Source organism: Pantherophis guttatus, chromosome 6, assembly GCF_059756535.1.
Source record: "Pantherophis guttatus breed Tessera chromosome 6, ASM5975653v1, whole genome shotgun sequence".
Classification (NCBI taxonomy): domain Eukaryota; kingdom Metazoa; phylum Chordata; class Lepidosauria; order Squamata; family Colubridae; genus Pantherophis; species Pantherophis guttatus.
In genome coordinates, this window is record NC_142068.1 from 71640045 (window position 1) to 71665193 (window position 25149).

At 38.3% G+C, this 25149-nt stretch overlaps 1 protein-coding gene across 1 annotated transcript; it reads right to left on the minus strand.

The window, feature by feature from the left end:
* LOC117670628 (lysosomal acid lipase/cholesteryl ester hydrolase) lies at positions 1 to 23733 on the minus strand. The gene is made up of 11 exons (XM_087872366.1): positions 23045 to 23733; positions 17688 to 17718; positions 15549 to 15652; positions 15059 to 15176; positions 14617 to 14815; positions 11711 to 11820; positions 11224 to 11300; positions 9599 to 9745; positions 7933 to 8004; positions 2479 to 2547; positions 1 to 340 (listed from the first exon to the last, which is right to left on the minus strand). The coding sequence occupies exons 1-11, from the start codon at positions 23096 to 23098 to the stop codon at positions 107 to 109; spliced, it is 1215 nt and encodes a 404-aa protein (XP_087728492.1). The 5' UTR covers positions 23099 to 23733; the 3' UTR covers positions 1 to 106.
* Positions 23734 to 25149: the final 1416 nt, after the last annotated feature.

Below are 25149 nucleotides of genomic sequence, written 5' to 3' on the forward strand. Positions count from 1 at the left end.
TTTCATTTTGTATGTAATCTGAAAGTTTATTAAAAATGGATCATGGAAAAAAAACAGTAGACAACTAATAGCAAATGAACTATATATCATTATTGGCAAACATTTCTCAAGGATTCTTCTGAAGTAAGTCTATTATTTCATAATACAATTTATCAGGTGCATCAATACCATACATAAAATCCAGATGGTTCCACTGAGGAATAAATTTGTGGGAAATAAGGTTTTGAATTTTGGGGATTAATTGATTCACATCATCAGGATCAGAAAGCCAGTCATTTCCACCATTCCAAATTGCTGTTGGTACAGTCATAGCTGATATATTGTATTCAGGAGGCGAATCCTGTTTTTAAAAAATGAAAAAGAAAATGTGACATAGTCCTACTTCTCAGATCCAGACAGAGAGATTATTAGCTAAATTGTGTGCCATTTTGCAAGAATGGAAAGGAAAGAAAATGGGGCTGAATTCTTGAGTATTCATTAACTTGAGTTCGGTAGAATGCTAAGTATGTATTAACATTCCTTCCAAAGAGTATCTTCTCATTGTAATTGAGGATGCAATGCATCCACCCCTTCTACTGAGTCTCAAAAGATGTTTACCACTCCTGGTTGACCTACCTTCACACTTCACCCTTTTTCTTCTGTCGGTTATGTTTTACATTAAAGGTAATCATAATATATAAGGGAGGTATCCTCTGGAAAGCTCCAGATGGGTTCAAAATGGTGAAAGGCACCATTGTCCCAATTTTTAATTATATAAATATTGAGTTTGCACATATGCACATGTGCATGGTTGCTTGTTTGTGCATGTGTGTTCACACAATACTTAAAAACATTTGGGAAAGTCTGTATCTCAAGGCCTATTATTTGAATTTCTGATGCATACATGCATAAGGCAAATTTCAAGGCAGAATTTTGTATGTTCTACTTTCCGTCTTAAACCTTCTATTATAACTATTCATATTTCTTAATTAAGCCCATTCCCTAACTATCTATCTGTCTATCTATCCATCCATTTGTTTCTTTATTTTGTAGTACATACTTATAGCATGTCCCAATGCCAAGAGATAAGCTCAAACAAAGTAATGATACTTAAGAACAGTACAGTAAGAACAGTACTTAAAAAGGTAAAGGTTCCCCTCGCACATATGTGCTGGTCGTTCGTTTCAAAGCCAAAGAGCCAACATTGTCTGAAGACATCTTGGTGGTCATGTGGCCGGCATGACTAAACGCCAAAAGTGCATGGAACGCAACAGCAACAACCTTCCCACCAAAAGTGGCCCCTATTTTTCTACTTGCATTTTTTATGTGCTTTTGAATTGCTAGGTTGGCAGAAGATGGGACAAGTAATGGGAGCTCACCCCATTATGCATCACTAGGGATTTGAACCGCTGAACTGCCAACCTTTCGATTGACAAGCTCAGTGTCTTAGCCACTGAGCCACCACATCCCTACAAGAACAGTACTTAAGAACAGGTAAAAAATAAAAGTCCAGAGAAAACTCATGACAAGGATATGCTGTCAATCATCCAGGACTGAAAGCATGTTGGAATAAAACTGCTCTAACCTGTTTATGGAATTGCAGTAAGGGGCTTCACACAGGAAAATATTCAAAAGGAGCAGTCAATAGAAGAAGTCCTGTTGCCTGGCCCACACCCCTTGAAACTCACAGAGGGAGGGAATTTGCAACTAGCTCCTTCATGCTGACTGAACCAAGCAAATTCAGTTCTGACAAAGGTTTGCTTGAGGTACCCTGGTGCCATATAAGGACTTTCACCACCCACTTTGAAACAGGCCCAGAAGCATACTGGCAATTCTAGTAGAGATGCAGTCCTAAATTGGCAAGCTTGCTGACCCATTTTGTACCAGCTGCAGCTTCCAAGTTGTTTTCAAAGGCAGCCCCACAACAGAACATGTGCAATCAAAGGCATGAGTTAGTAGGGTTGGGCCAATGGAGAAAAGCCAATTTCATCATGCAAAAAAGTGGGGTGTCGAACTCACGTCGTCACGGTGGCATCATGTGATGTATCAGGACTTTTTTCTCCTTTGCTAAACCAGGAGTGGGCATGGCCAGCATATGACGCATCCAGCCTACAGGCCGGCCATTTGACAGCCCTGTTCTACTCTTTCTCGCCACCTATTTGTTCACTTTATGTGCATTTTCATGGAGATTCAAAAAGGGAGGGAGGGGGGAATTGCAAAGATGGATGAAGCTGGTTGTTTGCCCAGTAGCCAAAAGCCAGGATTAGGCTATTCTCAAACAGCCCAATGGATCTACTGAGCTTCAGCACTGGGGATGAAACCACTTTGATGCAATTCTGGTTATGTAATAATAAATTGGCTCGTCTTCCAAACAGAGTAGAGGGCATAAAATCACATGTGGGCTAGACAGTTGCAGAAATGACCAAATGCCCAATACAAGAGATACGTATAATACATATCATTACTATTGAGATAACCATCTGCTGGAAAATACTTCACCTGTCCATAATGAAATTTATTTCCAAGCCTTCCATGGTCATAAGCTTGAAGTTTACCACTGTTGATAGCCTGCAAATATAAAGAAATCTCAAATGATTCCAAATTTATTTATTTTTAATAGAAAGGAAGAACTAGAACTTCACAAGATGAACCCAGATTCTATGTTTAAAGGTAGTCCTCATTAAGGGATCACAATTGGGACTGCCAACTTGGTTGTTAAGGGAAGCAGTTGCTAAATGAAACCATATTTATGATCTTACTTCAGCTTTCCTGTGCTTTACAAGTGCTAAGAGGATTGGTTATAAAGTTACTTTTTCATACCCATCATAACTGAGTGGTTGTTAAACAAGGCAGTTGCTAAATGAGGACTACCTATACTCTCAATCGGCAGCAGTGTCTTTGGGGTGATGGGGAGTTGCAGGCAAAATGACAGACATCCCGTTTTGTATGTGCATCGACAGATAGTGTAATATAAACATAAAATAAAGAAATAGTGTCGTGGAGGAAATAAATCAATGAACCGTAAACCTTTATCTCTATTAAGATCTACTTTAACAAATGAGCCTCTGAAGCAGTTAATAAATGTTTTTATTTACATAAAAATAAAAACAATATCTATTCAAATATTAAATAGTATTTCATTACTTTGCTTAAATATCCTGTCAGAGAGATATATATATCTCTCTGACAGGATATTATTATATATATAGGATATTATATATATATTATTATATATATATATATATATATTGCTTTCTGGACTGCCTTCTGGGCTGCCAACGGTTTTCTGTCAAGTATCTCCTTTTATACTGTCAACTATGACAGTTAGGGGAGGGAACATAAAAGTCCTGGCGATTCAAACCCATCAGCTGCCTTCTGATTGGCTCACCCACTTATCCATTCCAAAAGCCATTAATAGGCACAGCAATTGAGAAATAATTTTTCTCTCACAAATAGGAATAACAACAACAACACATTTGTATAGTTTATTGAATAGCCTGAAGGCCTTTTCAAACAAAACAGAAAAGAAAAAGGGAAAAAGATAAAACAGTTACAAAAATAGCAATCTAAAAATATATGATAGATGACATTAAAATTTTACAATATCAAATTTCAATAGCTAAGTTGCCAAGACTAGATAACCCAAATAGGCTAGCTCCTCTCTAACTGAGCTCATCTTCCTTACAATCGCTAAATTTTTTTTTGATATAACTGGCTTGTATTGCCGTCATTCTTTTAAGGTATTGAGTGATCGCTCTTACCAGGGGAGGAGAGTCAGCCCTCAACAGAAATGCTAATTTTTGGCTTATATTCCAGTGGGGAAATTTATTTATAATTGGGGACAGATATTGTTTTCTTACTTCTTGATAGAGACTACATTCGAATATTATATGCGCCGTGTCCTCCACGACGTTTACCCCACATATGCATATTCTTTTGTCATACGGGATTTTCCGATAGCGGCCGAATCTAACGTTGGTATCTAGAAGTTCGAATCTAAACTTAACAAATAACTGTCTCTCCACTGATGGCATTTCTAAATGTAAATACTTTTCCAGAGTGAAAGTTGTTTTAACTGCTGTCAGCAGTTTAAGGGAATGATTAGTTGAAAGGGTTGCCATGTCCATTTGCCCATGTATATCTTTAATCCGTTGTTTAACTTGGTTCAGTGTGTCACACAACGGGAACCCTAACAACACATTTATACATAAGGGGGCAGAACTTGTATCTTCACACTGCCATCCTGCCTCTTTTGACCACTCCCTGCAATGGCTGATGATGACCATCATCTGTTAATATTCTTATTAGCCTTTCAAACAATTCCCTGGGCTTTGTTTTGCCACTAGCCAACCCCCCCCCCACAAACCAGTAAGTTAGAATCATTAACCTATTTTACACTTGAGCAATACAAAAAATAGAAAAGAGGAAAAAATAGAAAACTATAACACACATCAAAAACAAAGACAAAAACAAACACATCGAAGCTTAAACACTAATTACAGCTTTTCTACATCGGTAACTCTATCCTAATTAACTTCCATACACAAATTCTACTTCTATCTATCACTATCTTAATTTACATCCTTATCTAAGTTATACTAACTTCTATTCACAATTCAGTTTCTTGACATAATATTGCTTACATTTTAACTTTACTCTCCAGCCAGGAATACCATCTATTCCAAATTAAATAATACTCGGAGTCTTCCCTTTCCTTAATTTCCATGGATAATCTGTCCATTTCTGCGCATTTGTATATTTTTTTAATTATAATTTGGTCTGGGGGGGGGATATCCAGTTGTTTCCAATTTTGTGCTATGACAATCCTACTCACAGTTAGTATGTGTAATATGATATATTGTAAATTCTTTTCCATTTTCCCTTCCAAAATACCCAGCAGGAATAGTTCCGGTTTTCTTTCTATCTTCCACCCAGTTATCTCTTCCAGCCATTTTTTTATCTTCCACCAAAATTTCTTAATCTTAGGGCATGTCCACCACATGTGGTAGAACGTCCCTTGGTTATGGCTGCACCAGAAGAGGTCTTTCCTAATGAGATCGAGCAAGTTCAAAATTTTGACCAGGAACTGACTGATTTATTTATATATTTATACAATTTAGAAGCTGCCTAACTTTAAATAACTCTGGGACATTTGCATTTTTTTTTAAAAAAAGAAAAGCATACAATAAATGAAGGAATTGATTATATGCATCCAGTATCCAAGTCTCTAAATTAAACAAACTCAACCAACAGTTGTCCCAAAACTTGGGAAAATAACCAAGTTTTCAATGACTTTTCTAATGTCATTAGAGAGCCATATAGGACTCTTGGGGAAACAGGGAGATTATTAAACATATACTGTGATAGAGAAAGCTTATTCCCTAGGTTCTAATAGATGACATTGTTTAACAGAAGGGACCTAAAACTAATGTGTCATATGAGACAAATGCATTATTGGAGAGAGATGGTTCTTCAAATATAAGGCCCAGTGCCAGTATTAGATGGTAATCAGCACCTTGAATTGGCCCCGGAGACTAACTGGTAACCAGTGCAACTCACAGAGCAAAGATGTCACCTAGGCATATTGCACTATGCTGTCGGTTCTACCATATTCATGAGCAACCATAACTTCCAGGTAGCAGCAGCCAAAACAGCTAATACAATCCTTGGTTGTATAAATAGAGGCATAGAATCAAAATCATGTGAAGTATTAGTGCCTCTTTATAAAGCTTTAGTAAGACCACACCTGGAATACTGCATCCAGTTTTGCTTGCCACATTACAAAAAAGATGTTGACACTTTGGAAAAGGTGCAAAGAAGAGCAACTAAAATGATTAAAGGCCTGGAGACTAAAACATGTGAAGAACAGTTGCGGTATTCGGGTTTCGCTAGTCTAGAGAAAAGAAGGAGTATGAGGGACATGATAGCAATATTACAGTATTTGAGAGATTGCCACAAAGAGGAGGAGGTCAAGTTATTTTCCAAAGCACTAGAGGGCAAGACAAGAAACAATGGATGAAAACTTATCAAGGTGTTGTTGCTCCATTGCCTGAGCCTGGGCTATCGACAGATGCAGACTCTGAGAGTGAGGGAGAGGATTTGGCAAGGCCTCCCTCTCCAGGACCCTCCTCTCTGGCAATGCCTCCAGAGGACACCGAAGGCCAAGAGATAGGCCCAGAGCCAAGCACATCCCCGCAGCCACAGGTGGACAGCGACGAAGTAGATAAGTGTTGGCTGGATCCTCGACAGCTGCACAGGGAGAAGCATGCGCAGCAGAGGGGAAGGCGTGCCAGAGATTAGCTGAGTCACTGGACCACACCCCACAGGGTATAAATGTGGGTGTGGTGGCCAGTTCAGTTTGTGACGAGCAAAAACTAGAAATAATCCATGATCTCTGCATTACTGGACTTCTGCCTGCCTTGTCGGAGTGCATTTGGACTAATCCTTGTATTGTTGAAACTTTGCCTGCTTTATCAGAATGCTTGCAGTCTAATCTTTGTTTTGTGTGAGTAAAGTCTGAATTGGCAGCTAGCCACTGGGTTGCTGCCAGCTTTATCTTCAAAGATTTTGTCATGTGGCTTATTAACTCCGGGCCGTCTGTGGGTGTGGGTGTGTGGGACGGGGACAGAACACAAGGAGAGAAGCAACCTGGAATTAAGGAGAAATTTCCTAACAGTGAGGACAATTAACCAGTGGAATAACTTGCCTTCAGAAATCATAGGCACTCCATCACTGGAGATTTTTAAGAAGAGATTAAACAGCCACTTATCTGAAATAGTATAGGTTCTCTTTCTTGAGTAGGGAGCTGGACTAGAAGGGCTCCAAGCGGTGGTGAGCTGTAATCGGTTTAACAACCGGTTCTGTGGGTGTGCACTTTGTGCATGCATCAGAGGTGGGTTACAGCAGGTTCTGACCAGTTCTGGAGAACCAGTAGCAGAAACTTTGAGTAATTCAGAGAACCGGTAGTAAAAATTCTGACTGGCCCTGCCCCCATCTACTCTCTGCCTCCCAAGTCCCAGCTGATCAGGAGGAAATGGGGATTTTACAGTAACTTTCCCCTGGATTGGGGTGGGAATGGAGATTTTACAGTATCCTTCACCTGCCACGCCCCCCAAGCCATGCCACACCCACCAAGCGGTAGTAAAAAATTTTGAAACCCACCACTGGCGTGCATGTGCCTAACGTGCGTGCCCACAGCATTCAAAATACAGCAATTTGAAGCTCAGCTGCTTACCTTCTAAGGCAGCCTCAGTAAGTAGAACAGTGGAGGCGTGGAAATCAGCTGTGCCGCGCGAATCAGCTGAGCCAGAAAGAAGGAAATATAGGACAGAATAGGGCAGGGGTGGGTGGGCAGGGCCAGCTGATTGTTGGAATTCTAGCGAACCGGTCCGAAGCGGCGGCAACCACCACTGCCTCCAAGGTCCCTTCCAACTCTATTCTGATTGTGGTTTTCAAGGGCAGCCCCATTTGGAGTACATTGCAGTAATCCCTTGGTGAGATGACTAGGATCTGAGCAATTGCTAAGGGGCTTCTAAGTCAGCAACAGGCATGACTGGCAAATTAGATAAATCTGTGCAAAGATCTTCTTTGAGCAAGGGATGGAGATCAAAGCAACCCTCAAATTATGGATCCATCATGAATAGGGAAATGCTCTCCCATTCAAAACCAAAGATGGGAAAACCCCAGAACTGGAGGGGAAAATATTCACAGCCACTCAGTACTCTCATGATTTAGCCTGACTTTTTTTTCTCCCCATTCAGACCTGTATAGCTTTCAGACACTGTGACAGGACCGAGATAGCATAACATGGACAGTTCAGGATTGAAATATCACTTGGGTATTATCAACAAAAGAATAACAATTTATAACTCTCAAGAAAAGCCCATCCTATAATTTCTTAAAGCATAATATATTATGCCCTCCCAGGGTAGCAATTTATTTCAGGGTATCTACCTGTTTCCAATGGATCATATTTTGCACAGATGTACTAGCTGGGACATATGATGTATACACATCGACTCGGCTCTGGAGGAAAAAAAAGTCATCAGGTAGATTATTGTGCAACCAAGTTAATTTCAACTGAGTTTTTTTTATGTTAAGGAATCATTGTGATTTCTTTCTTTGGTTGTATGACACTGCATAAATCTAACCATTAATGATTGCAAACCACGGCTTATGGCAGAGAAGACCAAGAGTCTTAAAAATGTGCAAATCTCTGAGCTTGCTCATTTTCTTGCAGAGACGTTTCATTACCCAAACTAGTAACATCATCAGTGCTAGTAAGGAGTGCAATTTGTTGTCCGTTTATATTCTAATGGCTTGCCTGTCAGTGTTGGTGGGGGTGATCTTAGAGATTCTTTGGTTGAGCTGTTTACTGTTGAAATATTTGGCAGTTACTTAAAAATGTCTCTCCTCCAGAAAGGGAGAGTCAAACAGTCATCTGTTGTTTGTATTATACAAATCCAAATTGTGTCTATTCCATAAGGTGTGCTTGAGTAAACCAATCTAATCAGGGGTGAAATGCTCCCGGTTTGGACCGGATCACCTGATCCAGTAGCGATGGCGGCGGGTGGTTCGGAGAACCGGAAGCAAAAATCCCTCTCCCCCCGCCCATGCCCAGCTGAGCCGCGCAATCATCAGAGACTTTTTTTTTTTACTTTTAAAAGCATTTTTTCTACAACCTCTTTGGCCAAAGAGGTTGTAGAAAAAATGCTTTTAAAAGGCTCTGACGATCCCAGCTGAGGTGCCTGATCGTCAGAGGCTTTTTTTTCTTTTAAAAGAAAATGCTTTTAGAAAAAATGCTTTTAAAAGAAAAAAAGCCTCTGACGATCAGGCAACTCAGCTGGGATCGTCAGAGCCCTTTAAAAGCATTTTTTTTTACAACCTCTTCAGCCAAAGAGCTTTCCTGGCCAGCTTGAATTCTGGAAATTGAAGTCTACAGGTCTTGAAGTTGCCAAGTTTGAAAAATGCTGCCCTAATTGGTTTTGTCCTCCTGACATAGTGAAATGGCAACTTCCAATATCTGTGGAGGTTCTCAGTCATCCAGGTCATAGTTGTCTCAAAGGTGCTTTTCAAAAGGCAACTGGACTGTTTTGTTTTGTTTTTCCCCCTTTGAGGAAGCCGTTTCCCTTTTCATCCAAGAAACATCCTCGGTTCTGGCAGGATGGTGCGGGTGATGGAAGGACTATCTCTGACAGGATGGGGTAGGGGGAGCGATGGAAGGATCATATTTCTTTGCAGTCATCTGGTTGTTAGCATTCTCTGTGAGAGCTCTTGAAGCCACTCTTGAGGCACAAATAAACCTCCAAATTGCCTCAAGGCCTCTCAGGTAGAGTGCTAACAACCAGATGATTGCAAAGAACTATGATCCTTCCAGCTCCCCCTCGCCCCCAACCCCCCATCTTGTCAGAACTAGTCCTTCCATCATCCCCAGCATCCTGCCAGAACCCAGAAAGCTTCTTAGATGTCTTCCTCAAAAAACAGTCCAGTTGCCTTTTGAAAAAGCATGTTTGACAGTAACTTCCAATGGTTATGCCTGCTGGGAATATTGTCCAACTAGTAGCATTACTGGGAAAAATCTGTAAAATGAAAAATCTTATGCTGAACCAACAGTACTCACCATATTCAAGTTCTTCTCATTAAAACCATGCAATACAAATAATAGGTTGCTACAAATAGACACCAGTGTCTCCTGACTGCAGACTGTGGTAGCAACCAAAGTATTAAAATATGTTCTGGGCAAAAACTCTTTTTCTCCAAATAAGATCTGAAAAATTTCAGAGATGTGAATATTAGTTATACAGGATCATATGCCCCACCCCACCCTCAGCAGTTCTACAGAAGATAATATACCTGTAAGGGACACAATGGAACCAATACAGGTAGGCCTCAACTTAGAATCATTCGTTTGGTGACTGTTTGAAGTTACAATGGCATCGAAAAAAAGTGACTTATGACTGTTTTTCACACTTATGACCATTATGAGCATCCTGGTGATCATGTGATCAAAATTCAGAAGCAAACTGGCTCATAATTATGATTATTGCAGTGTCCTGGGATCATGTGATCACCTTTTGCAGCCTTCTGGCAAGCAACATCAATGGGGAAGCCAGATTCACTTAATAACTGTGTTACCAATTTGATTTACTGCAGTGATTCACTTAACAACTGTGGCAAGAAAGTTCACAAAATGGGCTAAACCAGGGGTGAAATGCTCCCGGTTCGGACCGGATCTCCTGATCCGGTAGCGATGGAGGCAGGTGGTTTGGAGAACTGGTAGCAAAAATCCCTGCCCCCCCCCAAATCCCAGCTGAGCCGCACAATCATCAGAGGCTTTTTTTTTTACTTTTAAAAGCATTTTTTCTACAACCTCTTCGGCCGAAAAAATGCTTTTAAAAATAAAAAAAAAAGCCTCTGATGATCGCACAGCTCAGCTGGGATCATCAAAGGCGTTTAAAAGAAAAAAAGGGGTTTTTTCTTTTAAAAGCCTTTGAGTTGCCTGATCGTCAGAGGCATTTAAAAGAAAAAAAGGCTCTGCCGATCAAGCAACTCAGCTGGGATCGTCAGAGCCTTTTGAAAGCATTTTTTAACAACCTCTTCGCCGAAGAGGTTGTAGAAAAAATGGTTTTAAAAGTTAAAAAAAAATTGGCCACGCCCACCCTGTCACATTACACACACACATACACACATACACAAGCCACACCCACAGAACCAGTAGTAACAAATTTTAGATTTCACCACTGGGCTAAACTCAAGAACTGTCTTGCATTGCAACAGAAATTTTGGGTTCAATTGTGGTTGTAAGTCAAGGACTACCTATGTATAGGAAAACACTCTTTTTTAGTAATATTGGCTCTCTGTGTGTGAGTGTGGGAGAGAGAGAGAGAGAGAGAGAAACAGAGATGACAGAAAGATGGATGAATGGATGGGAGGGAGGGAGGGAGGGAGGGAGGGAGGGAGGGAAGGAAGGAAGGAAGGAAGGAAGGAAGGAAGGAAGGAAGGAAGGAAGGAAGGAAGGAAGGAAGGAAGGAAATTCCAAGACTAAAAGAAAATTTATTTATTTAATTTATGATATGATGCCCATATCACTGTCACGTGACCTTGGACAGCTTAAAAACATCATAAAATTAAAGAGTAAAAATGAAACATTCAATAGGAAATAAATAAATAGAAATTAAATACGGTAAGTCAAAACCAGAATACTACAGGGTGGAGGTGGGTTCTTCTTCCTAATCCACTTCCAACATGGAAGGGTGGAGATGAACTAGTATCACCTTCAACATCAGGGCCCCCAGGCCAGTTGTCACAGCCAGGTTTCAAGACTCTTAGAGAAAGCCAAGAGAGTGGGGGCAGATCCCACAATGTTTCAGAGGGCAGGAGCCACAGCAGAAAATGTCCTTCTCCTGGAGTCTGCCAGTCCTTGACTGACAGGATCCGCCACAAACCCCTTCTGACAGAATGAGTGGAATGGGGTGAGAGGGTTCCTCAGGTATCGAAGGGCCGCATCTGGCCCATGGGCTTTGAGTTTGACACCCATGCACTAGATGTACTTCCAAGCAAATGCATTCCCAGTACTGTCTTATATTAATTAATATATTAATTAATTAATTAATATTAATTAGAACATTTACTTGAGTTCAGTGGGACTTAGCTTTCTGGTAAATATACATAAGATTGTAGCCCTAGACAAGAGCAGCCCCTTGGCACAAGATTGGGTATCTTCTGAACTTACCAATGGTGGTTCCTTGGGAGTGGCCAATATAATAAAGTTGTTGCTGCCCAGTTTTCTGCAGAACAAAATCTATAGATGCTGGAAGGTCATATTTAGCCATCTGGTCGTAACTGGAAACAAAAACAAATGTCCTCATTAAGCTGCATGCATGGCAAGGATCTTCAGCCTTTCAAAACCCGAGAATGTGTGAGTCTCATTTTCACAAAGTGGTTTCCACGGTGGATATGGTGCTCAAGCAATGCATCCTAACCAGCCTTAAAATTAAGTAAAGGACAGGAGTTCAAGATTTAGACCCAAAATCCTACCTTTCCATCTTGTCCATGACTAACCTTTAGGACTGGCGTCCTGATGGGGTCTAGAATGCATGTAGGAATGAAGCACATCTTAATCAATTAAGGAGCATCCGTAAGCCATAAAGAAGGGCTTAATATGGACTTCTTTGATGCTCAGTGAGCTTGGTTATTTGCCTGCAGACGAGGGGTGAAATCCAACCAGTTCTATCTGACTTGGGCAAACTGGTAATGGCGCCTGCGGGAGGCTCCGCCCACCTGCGCGGATGTCATGACATCGCTTTTTTGTGACATTTTAAGTCTCTGTGCATGCGCAGATGACGGCACATGAACATTGGTGAACCGGTAGGGAAGGTAAGTAAATTTCACCCCTGCTGCAGACACTTCATTACACAACTAAGTAACATCATCAGCACTGTTCAAATCTAAGCCTCATATATTCTGTTGGAGGAAGATAATTTATGGAAACTATCTTCAATGGAATTATAATAAAACTGTAATAGTTTTTAAAAATCTGAAATTTTGGGAAATTCTTCTGATTGCTTAGATTGTGCCTAAATCCAGCTCTGCTAGCCTTGCTTGCATAGATGTTGGCAATGGCATATATGTTGGGAAAGGGAGTATCAGTGTAAGTATAGCAATAATCTCTTTAAAGAAAGAGATTAACGAAGATCAACGAAGACTGAATTTGGAGAAAGAGAGGGAAAATGGGTTTTTGTTGTTATTTTGTTGAAAACTTCTAGTGGCTGGAGTGTGTGTGGAAGTGGTGGAGTTCTTACAGCCAAGGATTTGGGTGTGAATCAGTGGTGGGATTCAGCCAGTTCGCACCACTTCGGGAGAACCGGCTGTTAACTTTCTGAGCAGTTTGGTGAATTGGTTGTTGGAAGAAATCATTAGGGCAGAGAACCGGTTGTTAAATTATTTGAATCCTACCGCTGGTGTGAATGTCATGTTTTCATTCTACAATATGTAAGCCAATCAAAAACTTATAATGGGGATGGCAAAATAAAAAAAATATGCAGTAAAAATAAACAATTCATCTTCCTGAGAATAAAATATGAGGACAAATCAATACAGATAGTCCTCGATTTACAACAGTTCATTAAATAAGCATTCTAAGTTACAGCAGCACTGAAAAAAGTGCCTTATGATCATTTTTCACACTTACAACCGTTGTGGTATCCCCAGGGTCACATGATCAAAATTTGGATGCTTGGCAACAGCCTCATATTTATGGCGGTTGCAGGGTCCCTGGGTCATGCCTTTTGTAAATTCTGACAAGCAAAGTCAGTGGGAAAGCCAGATTTCACTTCATTTCACTTCACTTCATAACTTAACAACTGCCATTATTCACTTAACAACTGTGGCAAGAAAAATCGTAAAATGGGGCAAAATCCACTTAACAAATTTCTCAGCAACAGAAGTTTTGGGTTCAACTTTGGTCGTAAGTTTAGGACTACCTGTAAAATAAAAGTTTCTTTACTATGGGAACAAAAAGCTTTGAGAAACTGTAAAGGAGGCTTCCTTTATTTACAGCATTAATTTATTTTCCCTAAGAGGGCTTCAAATGGAGAAAAGCATTTCAGAGAAATTGTTGTTAAGGAAGTAAAAGGCAGAAAAATCCTACTTTTGCTCCAAAAATCAGAATCTTCTCTATGCTCTATCTCAGGGATGTCAAACTCGATTTTATTGAGGGCCGCAACAGGGTTTTGTTTGACCTTGGGGTGCAGTGGGGGGGAGGGCAGGGCCAGGATCTGGCCCACAGGCCTTGAGTTTGACACCCCTGCTCTATCTTTTCTGTTGCGAGTGGAATAAAGCAAACAAGCAGCTCTTATTAATGTATAGACTAGGTCAGGGCTCCCTAACCCCTGGTCCGTGGACTGGCACTGATCCGCGGCATATCAGAAACTGGGCCACACAAACAAGCGAAGCCTCATCTGCAGGATGCAGGCAGCACACGAAACCACATTCCCTCCACTCTGCAGAAAAACCTATCTCCATGGAGCTGATCCCTGGTGCCCAAAAGGTTGGGGGCCGCTGGACTAGATCTCATGCAGACATGTACTATTCTTGTCCAGAATAGGAACGAAGGGAAATAAGATAATAAACCAGGGGTGAAATCCAGCAGGTTCATTCTGACAGGTTCTGGATAACCGGTAGCGGAAATTTTGAGCAGTTCAGAGAACTGGCAAATACCAACTCTGTCTGGTCCCAGAGTGGGGTGGGAATGGAGTTTTTGCAATATCCTTCCCCCAGGAGTGGGGAGGGAATGAGGATTTTGCAGTATCCTTTCCCTGGAGTGGGATGGGAATGGAGATTTTGTAGTATCCTTCCCCTGCCACACCCACCAAGCTACACCATGCCCACCATGCCACACCATGCCCACGAAGCCACGTCCACAGAACCGGTAGTAAAAAAAAATGGATTTCACCACTGTAATAAACTTAAAACACAATAAGAAATGCTTTGAATATCTCGGATTGTGCTTCAGAGAGAGGAAGGCAGCCCAATTGATAATAGCCTCAAAGACTATAAAAATTCTCAAGCATTCATACAACTCCAGCATGAAGAGACTTCTGAAATTCAAATTGCTCTGCAGAGCTTATATCAGGATACCTGAATTTCCAAAACTTCTCAAACAAGGGTGAAAGAGATGTGTGATTCTTGCACCAGGTGTTCCCTCGGCTATTTCCTAGCCAGACATCATATCCAGTGTCTGCTAGCATGAAAGCCAGACTATTATGAGGAAAATTTTGGTACCATTGGGCAGCATCCACGAGCAAGCCATGCTGTAGAAACACTACTCGCTTTGGACCTGAAACAAAGCAATCACAAAGACATCCTGTCATTTGGTGCTTCAGGTAATCTTTGTAAGACTAATATTGGATGTTGTAACTTTATTCCAAAATTATAATTTGTAGCAGAATTATTCCATCTTAAATTGTTGCTTCCCTCTCCACATTCGCAGAGAGGCTTTGAATTTTGTTCTTTGCTGAGAAGCACATACACTATTGTAAAGCACAATTGTAAAATGGCCCAACTTAATAAGAATACAAACTTGTGGTTGTGTTGTTTTCTCTGCCATGTGGAATTCTGAATAAATTGAGAATATAGCCATCTTCTGTAACCACATAATATTCCTCAAGAGGATATTTCCAATACAGGATGAGTTCTTTCTACAAAAAGGGAAGACAAACGCAAAATCAGTTCATCATAGTGATAAATGTGATATGATGAATAAACCTAATAGACTATTTCAATCTAAAGAAATACTAAGAGGTATAGATGTGAATAATATGACAAATATGCTAATACAGTAACCAACATCTATAGATAACTACATATATTATGAACATTAAAAATCTGAACATGATAACAGCTAATCAAGTTCAGTTTAATTCTGTCAAGATTCTCAGTCTTTCTTTGAAGGCCCTCCAACATAGTTTTTATGAGGCTTTAGAAGACCTTAAAAGTAGACATCATCCTTGCTTCAGCATTATTCCAATGGAATGGGCTGTTCTGAAAAATTCCTTGGAGAAGTTACTTACTGAATTCAGTCTGGCTTCAGGATTAACATTTTTTTTCAAAATAATTCCTTCAACTAATACAGGCCAATAAAGTAAAATCAGAACCAGCCACATATTCGGTTTACCTGTAATTAGAAGATTTGGTTTTTTTATTTGATTTGTAAGCCACTGATCTTAAATGCAAAATTCTGCCGTTAAAAACAAAATGAAAACAATAGTAAATCAATAACATATATGAGATTAAAAAATCAACCAACCCATCAATTAACATAACCATGGTATCAGTGGTGGGTTTCAAATTTTTTTACTACCAGTTCTGTGGGTGTGGCTTGGTGGGTATAGCATGGCTTGGTGGGCATGGCACGGGAAAGATACTGTAAAATCTCCATTCCCACCCCACACCAGGGGAAGGATACTGCAAAATTCCCATTTCCTCCCAATCAGCTGGGACTTGGGATGCAGAGAATAGATGGGAGCAGGGCCAGAGGTGAAATTTTGTTACTACCAGTTCTGTGGGCGTGGCTTGGTGGTGGGGGGTAATGTGACTGGGTGGGCATGGCCAATTTTTTTTTTTTACTTTTAAAAGCATTTTTTCTACAACCTCTTTGGTGAAAAAATGCTTTCAAAAGGCTCTGACAATCCCAGCTGAGTTGCCTGATCGGCAGAGCCTTTTTTAAAAAGCCTCTGCCAATCAGGCAACTCACCTTGGATCGTCAGAGACATTTAAAAGAAAAAAAAGGGTTTTTTTCTTTTAAATGCCTCTGACGATCCAAGCTGAGTTGCCTGATCAGCAGAAGCTTTTTTCTTTTAAATGCCTCTGATGATCCAAGCCGAGTTCCTGATCAGCAGAGGCTTTTTAAAAAAGCCTCTGCCAATCAGGCAATCAGAAGCTTTTTTTTTTTACTTTTAAAAGCATTTTTTCAGCCAAAGAGGTTGTAGAAAAAATGCTTTTAAAAGTAAAAAAAAGAAGCCTCTGATGATTGTGCGGCTCAGCTGGGCATGGGGGGGGCAGGAATTTTTGCTACCGGTTCTCTGAACCACCCGCCTCCATCACTACCAGATCAGGCGATCTGGTCCGAACCGGGAGCATTTCACCCCTGGGCTGGGCCAGTCAGAATTTTTACTACCAGTTCTCCGAACTACTCCAAATTTCCGCTACCGGTTCTCCAGAACTGGTCAGAACCTGCTGAAACCCACCTCTGCATGGTATAAACTCAGTCACATACTTGGGGTCAAAGCTCAGTAGCAAAACCGGGCCTAAAGTCTTGAGGCAAGTCTAATTTCCAGAAGAATGATGTTCTATAACTAGATGCTACAACAGAAAAAGCTGTATGCCCAGCTCTTGCCAAATAACACTCCTTAATAGACGGGACCCATAGCATGTCTCTTCCATCAGAACTAACAGGATTGGTAAATATAACTAGGAAGAAAGAGTCCCACAAGTAATCCAGGCTTAAGCCATGAAGTGCTTTGTAGGTAATTACCAGCACCTTGAATTCTATTCTATTCTAAAGAATCAGAAGCAAGTTCACTAGATTTTCTCTTCCTTCAATTAAATTCACACCAAAGACCAAAGGTCGAAATAATTCAATTAAAACTTCAGTTAAAACTATTCCATCAAGGATGGTAAATCACTATTTAGAATATAATTATTCTAAAAACCAAGAAAATATTTGTAAAGGCCAAAATAAATGGTGCATCTCAGTTCAATTTTGTAGCCTAGTGAATGTTTTTTTTTTTTTTTAATCATTAACATTCTCATAAAGGTTTGTTTGGGATGCATCATTTTTCCACACATACATTTTCTACATTATTATCAAAATATAGACGGTACCCAGAAATATACTGTTGCCTAAAATCAATTCTGCAATCTTTGGAAGTGAATTTCAGGAATTTAAGTTTGTATTCATAGGAACCCTGATTCTTAAGCTTGCAATTTAATTTTAAAAGCATCCATTCAAATTCTATTTTAATAGATATTTATGTGTAATTGGACTCTCTGTCCAATTCAATAGTTTGTGCAAAGATAGAGAAAAACCATGAAAATCTTTCAGTACCTGTAGCTATTTTTCTCTATGCAACATTAATCATAGAGAAATGCCATGTAATAAACATTTATGTTGCATTTATATTCAACTTGGATAGTTCAAAGGAACTTACCAGAGAATATCAGTTGCTTTGAAGGTCCAACCTGCCAGATTCAGAAAAATAAGCTACCGGTAAGTGAATAAAAGCAGAGCAGAAATAACACAAATTATATCAGAACAAAGTTGAGCCACAGTTCTTTCATAAATGTTAGTTTGGACAAATGATCCTTTCTTCTTGATAAACTCTACCTTATATTATAACTGTCGGTTGGGATAGAATAGGAAATGGAATGTAAAAGAGGTCAAGTTTTTGACATTGTAATATTTTAGTACTACAAATAACAAGCCAGATGAGAGATTTATAGGCCTATTATAGTGCAAATCTTAATCAAAACAGGTTCTGTTCAGTTCTTATTTCCTCATCCAGAAATAATTATGAGATGTTTAAGGGAGATTTTTGTTTGACAAATATGCTTGACATTTTCAAGTAATACACTTTACATAAAGGTCAAGTCATACGTCAAAGGTGCTTTTTGCTTTTTTCACTTTTTCACTCAGTCCATTTAGAAAATAATAATATACAATAATTTACAAAATGTATATTAAATGTAAATCCACAAGATTAAAAAATCAAAAATCTAAAGGATTTGACAAAACATAAATTGAATTTAATAGAAAATGAAGGCCTGGCAAGGAAAATAAAATCATCAAAGCAAAACTTTTTTGAAAATGCAAATAAAGCAGGAAGATGGCTAGCATATAAAATGAAGAAGGGAAAAGAAGGGAAATTGCTAAGTCAATTATTAGATCAAGAGGGAAAGATACGCTATCGAAATGAGGAAAAGAAAAAAATAATTGAGGAATACTATAAGAAACTATATCAACAAGAACAGGCACCAGAAGGAAAAATAGTACAACATTTGGAAAAAGTAAAGACTCCCAAAATACCAGAATAATTTTAAAAAGCATTAGAAGAAAGAATATCAATGATGGAATTGATGGAGGGAATTAAAAAGCAGAAGAATGGAAAAACCCCGGGATCAGATGGGTTACCAGCAGAATTTTATATAAAAAGTTGCAGGATGTACTAAGCAATACACTGCTACAATATTTAATGATTTATTAATAGAAGCCAAGGTACCGAACTCATGGATGGAGGCATATATAACTTTTATACCAAAAGAAGAAACAGATTTCCAACAAATAAAGAATTAGAGACCAATTTCACTATTAAATGCAGATTATAAAATATTTGCATGAATTTATATATTTAGATCAAAATGGTTTTCTCCCTAAAAGACAAATTAGAGACAATATAAGGATTATATTGGATACATTGGAATACTACGAGGCACATCCAGAAAAACAAATGGCACTGTTATTCTTAGACGCACAGAAAGCATTTGATAATGTGAACTGGCAATTCATGATTTTACAACTACAAAAGATGGATTTTGGGGATAGATTTATCAATATGATTAAGACTATATATAAAGACCAATTTGCAAAAGTAATAATAAATGGTGAAATGACAGAGAAAATAGATGTAAGAAAAGGAACTAGACAAGGATGTCCGCTATCTCCACTATTATTTATTTTGACCCTAGAAATTTTAAATAGAAAAATAAGACAAGATAAAGAAATAAAAGGGTTGAGAATTAAAAAAGAAGAATATAAGCTACAAGCATTTGCGGATGATTTAGTATTCATTATGAAACAGGCCCAAAGCTAATTGAGCAAATAGAGGAATATGAAGAAGTAGCTGGATTGAAAATAAATAAAGATAAGACAAAAATTATAGTTAAAAATATGGGAGAAAAACAAAAGAAACAACTAACAGAGAAACTAGATATTTAAATAATGAAGAAAGTGAAATATCTGGGCATCCAATTAACCTCAAGATGCATTACAGTGAAGGAAGACAATTATTATAAACTGAGAAATCAAATTGAAACAGACTTGGAAAAATGGAAAAATTTACAATTATCTTTAATGGGAAGAATAGCATTAATTAAAATGAATATATTGCCAAGACTGTTGTTTCTCTTTCAAAGAATTCCGATAAAGTTGGAGAAGAAATATTTTGAGAGTTTGAACAAAATGATGTGGAAATATATATGGCAAGGGAAAAAAGCAAGAATTAATCTTAAATTGCTCCAAGATTCTAGAAATAGAGGAGGATTTGGTCTACCAAATTGGGAATTGTATCACCAAGCGGCGATGCTAACTTGGATTAAAGAATGGATTTTATTGAGAAATACAAGACTATTGTCAGCGTCTCATAACTGACATAGAAGTTCTATTGACTTTGGAAGGACATGATTTACAACTAGGTTGGCATGCTTTCTTATGGTATGGAAAAAATAAGATACATGGATACTTTCAGAGACATTGTGTAAGGAATGGTTTGTTAGCAGTATGGGAGAGAGTAAAAGAAAAACACTATATGGAAATATCAATGTGGCTTTCAACAATAGAAACATTGACACATCCAAATATGATTAATATGGACAAGACTATAAGATATAAAGACATTTTAACAGAGAATGGAGAACTAAAACACTGCGCCATCCCGGCTCTATAATCGTATGAATGTTAGTTGACTAGAATCTTGTTTATAGGCATGAGCAATAAATCTTTTGAACTGCAACTTAATGTATGGCCTTGATCCCTTTGCTCTTGAGCAATGAGCTATGTTGAAAGCTTCCCCTTGAACAATGGAGGTAGTCCTCGGCCTATGACCACAATTGAGCCCAAAATGTATGTTGTTAAGTGAGACATTTGTTAAGTGAGTTTTGCCCCATTTTACGACCTTTCTTGCCTCGGTTGTTAAGTGAATCACTGCAGCTGATAAGTTAGCAACCCAGGTTGTTAAGTGACTTTGTGGCTTCCCCATTGACTTTGCTTGTCAGAAGGTCACAAAATGGGATCCCATGACCCTGGATCACAGCAACGGTCATAAATATGAACCAATTGACAAGCATCTGAATTTTGATCACATGACCATGGGGATGCTGCAAGAGTTGTAACTGTGAAAAACGGTCCTAAGTTTCTTTTTTCAGTGCTGTTGTAACTTTTAACGGTCACTAAATGAACTCTTGTAAGTCGAGGGCTACCTGTATTTGTCTGTAAAACAGTTCCTGTTAGCGCTAGCTCAAATTCAAAATGGTCCATTTTAAGTACAAAATGGCAGATTTAGAATGCAACACAGGCTGTTGCCATCAATCAGCGTATGTTGGATATGAGGCAGCTCTTTCAAGATGGAAGCAATCTACTTGGATTCAAAATATTTCTGAAAAAGGATTGAAATGACACGTTTTGATGCAGAAATAGCAGCTTCACACTCAGAGCCAATGCCTCAAACAAGATTTTTTATTTTATTTATTTCAAATATTTACAGGGCTGCCCATCTTAAACCAAACTCTTGGCTCATGGTGCAAGATAAAAATGATATATACCAACGATGAGATAAAAACACTGAAATAAAGAACAAAAATGATCTGGCACCACAGCTAAACTTTCTAATACAGCCCAGAATTGCACTCGAATTGTAGTTTTAAATGCTTTTTGGAAGGATAAAGTCTTTCAAATTCAAAACTGGGGGGGGAGCTTTTTGGGGGAAGAGTGGATTTACTAAACAATTTATTATTTAATTACTATTCTATGTATAATGTATGGTATTTGTTCATCGAAATTAAACATTTGTGTAAGAAAAAAGAAAGTGATACAAAAGATACACAGGTTACACATAGATACTCATGCACACACATGCTTGTACATATTTGTCCAATACTTTAGTAAGTTTTCTAATTAAACAAATAAAAAATTAAATTAAAACTAATTAAAAATTTCATACAGAATAAAAATTAGCAAGATCGAATATTTAGAATTAAAAAGAGGAGAAATGAAAGAAAGAAGAGCAAGGACCAAAAAAAGCACAAAATAAAGGAAAGAAAAAATGAATTATAAAGTGATATAAAATAACCTCCATGGTTACAGCATTGTTTGTAATAGTTTCAATAAAGAATTATCATAATTCACTACAGTACAGTCACCCCCTACATAATTTGTTTGTAAGCATTTCTTTCTAAAGCCACAAGTAACTTCAGGTCTTCAATCCATTCCTAAATGTATTTTTCCAATATTGAAGCAATTCAGATCTGTAATGTTTTGCACTCCCTTGATCAGTGATACTCACCAAGCATTTAGAAAAATGATTTAAAGTGAAGTTTCATTCAGACTAGTCAGCATTGGCTACTGCTGAATTCAGATGAGACAGTAAAACACTGCTAAAAAGGTAAAGGTAAAGATTCCCCTCGCACATACGTGCTAGTCATTCTCGACTCTAGGGGGCGGTGCTCATCTCCGTTTCAAAGCCGAAGAGCCAGCACTGTCTGAAGACGTCTCTGTGGTCATGTGGCCAGCATGACTAAATGCCGAAGGCGCATGGAAACACTACAACAGCCAATTTCCTTTTCAAAAATAGCCAGTGTAGTATACGGAGATCCAAGTTCAAGTTTAACCCTTACCTAAAGAAGCTCACTTGGTGACTTTTGATCATTCACCATCTCATCTCAACTTACCCCACAAGATTATTTTTGTTGGAAAAAACTGGAGACTTGAGGCCAAAGGCTACCATTCATTTAGTGACTGTTCAAAGTTACAACATCACTGAAAAACGTGACTTATGACCATTTTTGACACTTATGACCGTTGCAGCATCCCAATGATCATGTGATCAAAATTCAGACAGTTGACAACTGATCTACATGGTTGCAGTGCCCTGGAATCATAGGATCACCTTTTGCGACCTTCTGACAAGCGAAGTCAATGGGTAAGCCAGATTCACTTAACAACCATGTAACTAACTTAACAACTGCCATGATTCCCTTAACAACTGTGGCAAGAAAGGTTGTAAAATGGGGCAAAACTCATTTAACAAACGTGTCGCTTAGCAACAGAAATGTTGGGCTCAATTGTGGTTGTAAGTTGAGGACTACCTGTATTAATACTGTACTACTGTAAATCATCCACAATTTCTAGGAAGGTTGTACAATAATCTTTGCCGATGGGAACCAAAATCTGGCTTTGTTGATCTCAAAAAAGCTAAGTAGGATTTGACCTGATTAGCATTGGGATGGGAGACCATAATAAATCTCAGCATTAGAGACTAAACTTGGTGATTCCTGGGCAGGTATGGTTCTGGAAAATGTTTTTTTTTTTTTTAAGAATTCTGGAATCTGTGATATAGTCAGATTGATTGTATTGGAATGTAAAATCCTAAACAGCTCTTCAAAGAAGTAAAATATGATAGAACAGATTAAATAGAGTTCTTTTGAATGTAACAGTTCTATTTTCTAGTCAGAAGCTAACTTTACTATAATTGTTTTCCAATCACACTAATTAGAGATAATTGCAAATAGAACTTACCAGAGAATGTTGCTGCAATTTTCTTCCATTTTTTCCAATTTCTCTGCATATCATTTTTGCCACTGGTGATATTCTGAGCTTTCTCTGGCAAAGAGAGTACTACCCACCACCTTTGTATTAAAGTTAATCTTTGGATTCCAGTTATTATGAAGATCAAGCACAAAGTCCAGATGCCAAGAAGCTGACAAAATGACTCTGCCTCTGCTCTTTGCTATCCCATTGTATGGAGTGAAGTCCAATTATGAGCTAAGCTTCTCATTTTGGTCTGACGGTAATACAGGTCCCCATCAGGCACTTTCCAGACATATCATGCTTCAAACTCTAAAGCTGTTTCATATTGGCTCTGAGTTATGAAGGATTTACTGCCAACATGAGATTGACCAAAGGTGGATCAATCTACAAGAACAATCTAACAAGATGTTACTCTTCTCTGAGGTCAACGGTAATCTGACAAGATTTTGGAGATCTTGCAAACTTTTTTTTTTTTTAAACAGTAACTTGTGCGCCAAATCTGCTGGCCTTTCAAGCAAAAATTTTGCCAAAGAGAATCCTAGTCTTCAATTTGAATATTCCAAACTGTGACATTTGCTGGAGACAAATAATGCCACATGTTGTCTCTAGGTGATAGGAAAATATTGTATGTATGTATATTTCTTTTGGTTTTTGAATTAAAAGATTGATAAATTGACTCCCCCCCCCAAGATACTGTTGTTATTTTTAAAGTGTTTTACAACTTAGTGCTTCATTTTTTAAAAACACTCTTAAATTATAGTTCATGTGATCATCATTTGTGCACTTCACAACAGGCTTCCGAGAAGTCAGCAGTAAAATTGCAAGCCTTGGTCATATGATGTCTCACTTAACAACCTGCAATGACTCACTTAGAGATGGAATTGGAAGTGACTTCGTAAGTCCAACATGGTGATGTGATTTTTTTTTTTTGCTTAGCAACTATAGCACTTAATAGTTGTCGTCTCAATTGTGGTCAGTAAATGAGGACTACCTATACGCTCACTGTGGCATCCTACAGTGTTTGCATTATGTTGTTTCAGTTACAATGTGATTTTTGCAAGCCATCTTTGCAAGAGATACTGTTAAATTATGATGCTCTCAAAGATATCCACATTCCTTAGAAGATAAAATGTTCAGATTTAGATTGTCACTTCCTTATGAATCCAAAGGTCATGCTGCTTGCGTTTGTCATAGGGTGATACACTTCACAACGCTTAAATACATTTTAATTATTTTATTTTATTTAGTGCGGATTGCATTCCCCCCTTTCCTTTGCTTTATTAAGTCACATTATCTGGGATTGAAGAAAATTGAATTCCCCCATATTAGAAGACAATATGTTGCTTACCATGAAATTCCTGCAGAGAAACACAGGAGGCAAACTATCTATTGTGTACAATTTGTAGGAGTGCAACTAAGGATTTGTAGGACACCTTCCTGAGGACTAATGATCACGGGCAGGTAAGGAATATAACATCACTATACAGTACTAGTCTAGTTTGTCTCCTCTGTGGGATGACCTCACGACATATGTGATGTCATTTTGTTCAAACACTGATGGAAATGATCAGTACCTCGTTTTACTTTCTACCATCTACGGTACAAGTAAAACGAGGTAAGGAAAGGTTACATAGGTAAGCAAAAGATATGACTTATGTATTTATTAATTTACCTTTAAAGACCCATTATATATACACATTAAGAATGATATAAGTATATATATATATATATATTTATATACCATGTAATTGAGTAGCAAAGATTATCTATATGTACATACATTTGTATTTTTATTTATTTCCTTTTCCTATACCATGTAATCGGATGGACAAAAAACTGCATTATTACAATTTCTTAACAATAAAATATTTAAAACCAAAAAAAAAAAAAAAAAAGGAAATGATCAGTACATTTGGGCTCATGAGCGAATAGCACAGGAGCAACATTCTTCCCCCCTTTCCATTATAGTTCTTGTTGGCAATTATTAAAAACAAATGATTTTGTCTTAGGGGATCAATAATCATAGCAACAACATGATTTGAAGGGTAATTGGACAAAACTTTATTAGATTAAACTCTAACAAGAACTGTTAA

What these genes read in the sequence shown, in the direction of transcription:
- LOC117670628 (XM_087872366.1), bottom strand. Translation starts at nt 23,098, where the DNA reads ATGATATGCAGAGAAATTGGAAAAAATGGAAGAAAATTGCAGCAACAT. An exon ending in CTGAAGCCAGACTGAATTCA is followed by an intron (nt 15,177 to 15,548) that starts GTAAGTAACTTC and finishes CCCTTTTTGTAG; the next exon opens with AAAGAACTCATCCTGTATTG. An exon ending in GAGAAGTTTTGGAAATTCAG is followed by an intron (nt 11,821 to 14,616) that starts GTATCCTGATAT and finishes TTTTGTTTCCAG; the next exon opens with TTACGACCAGATGGCTAAAT.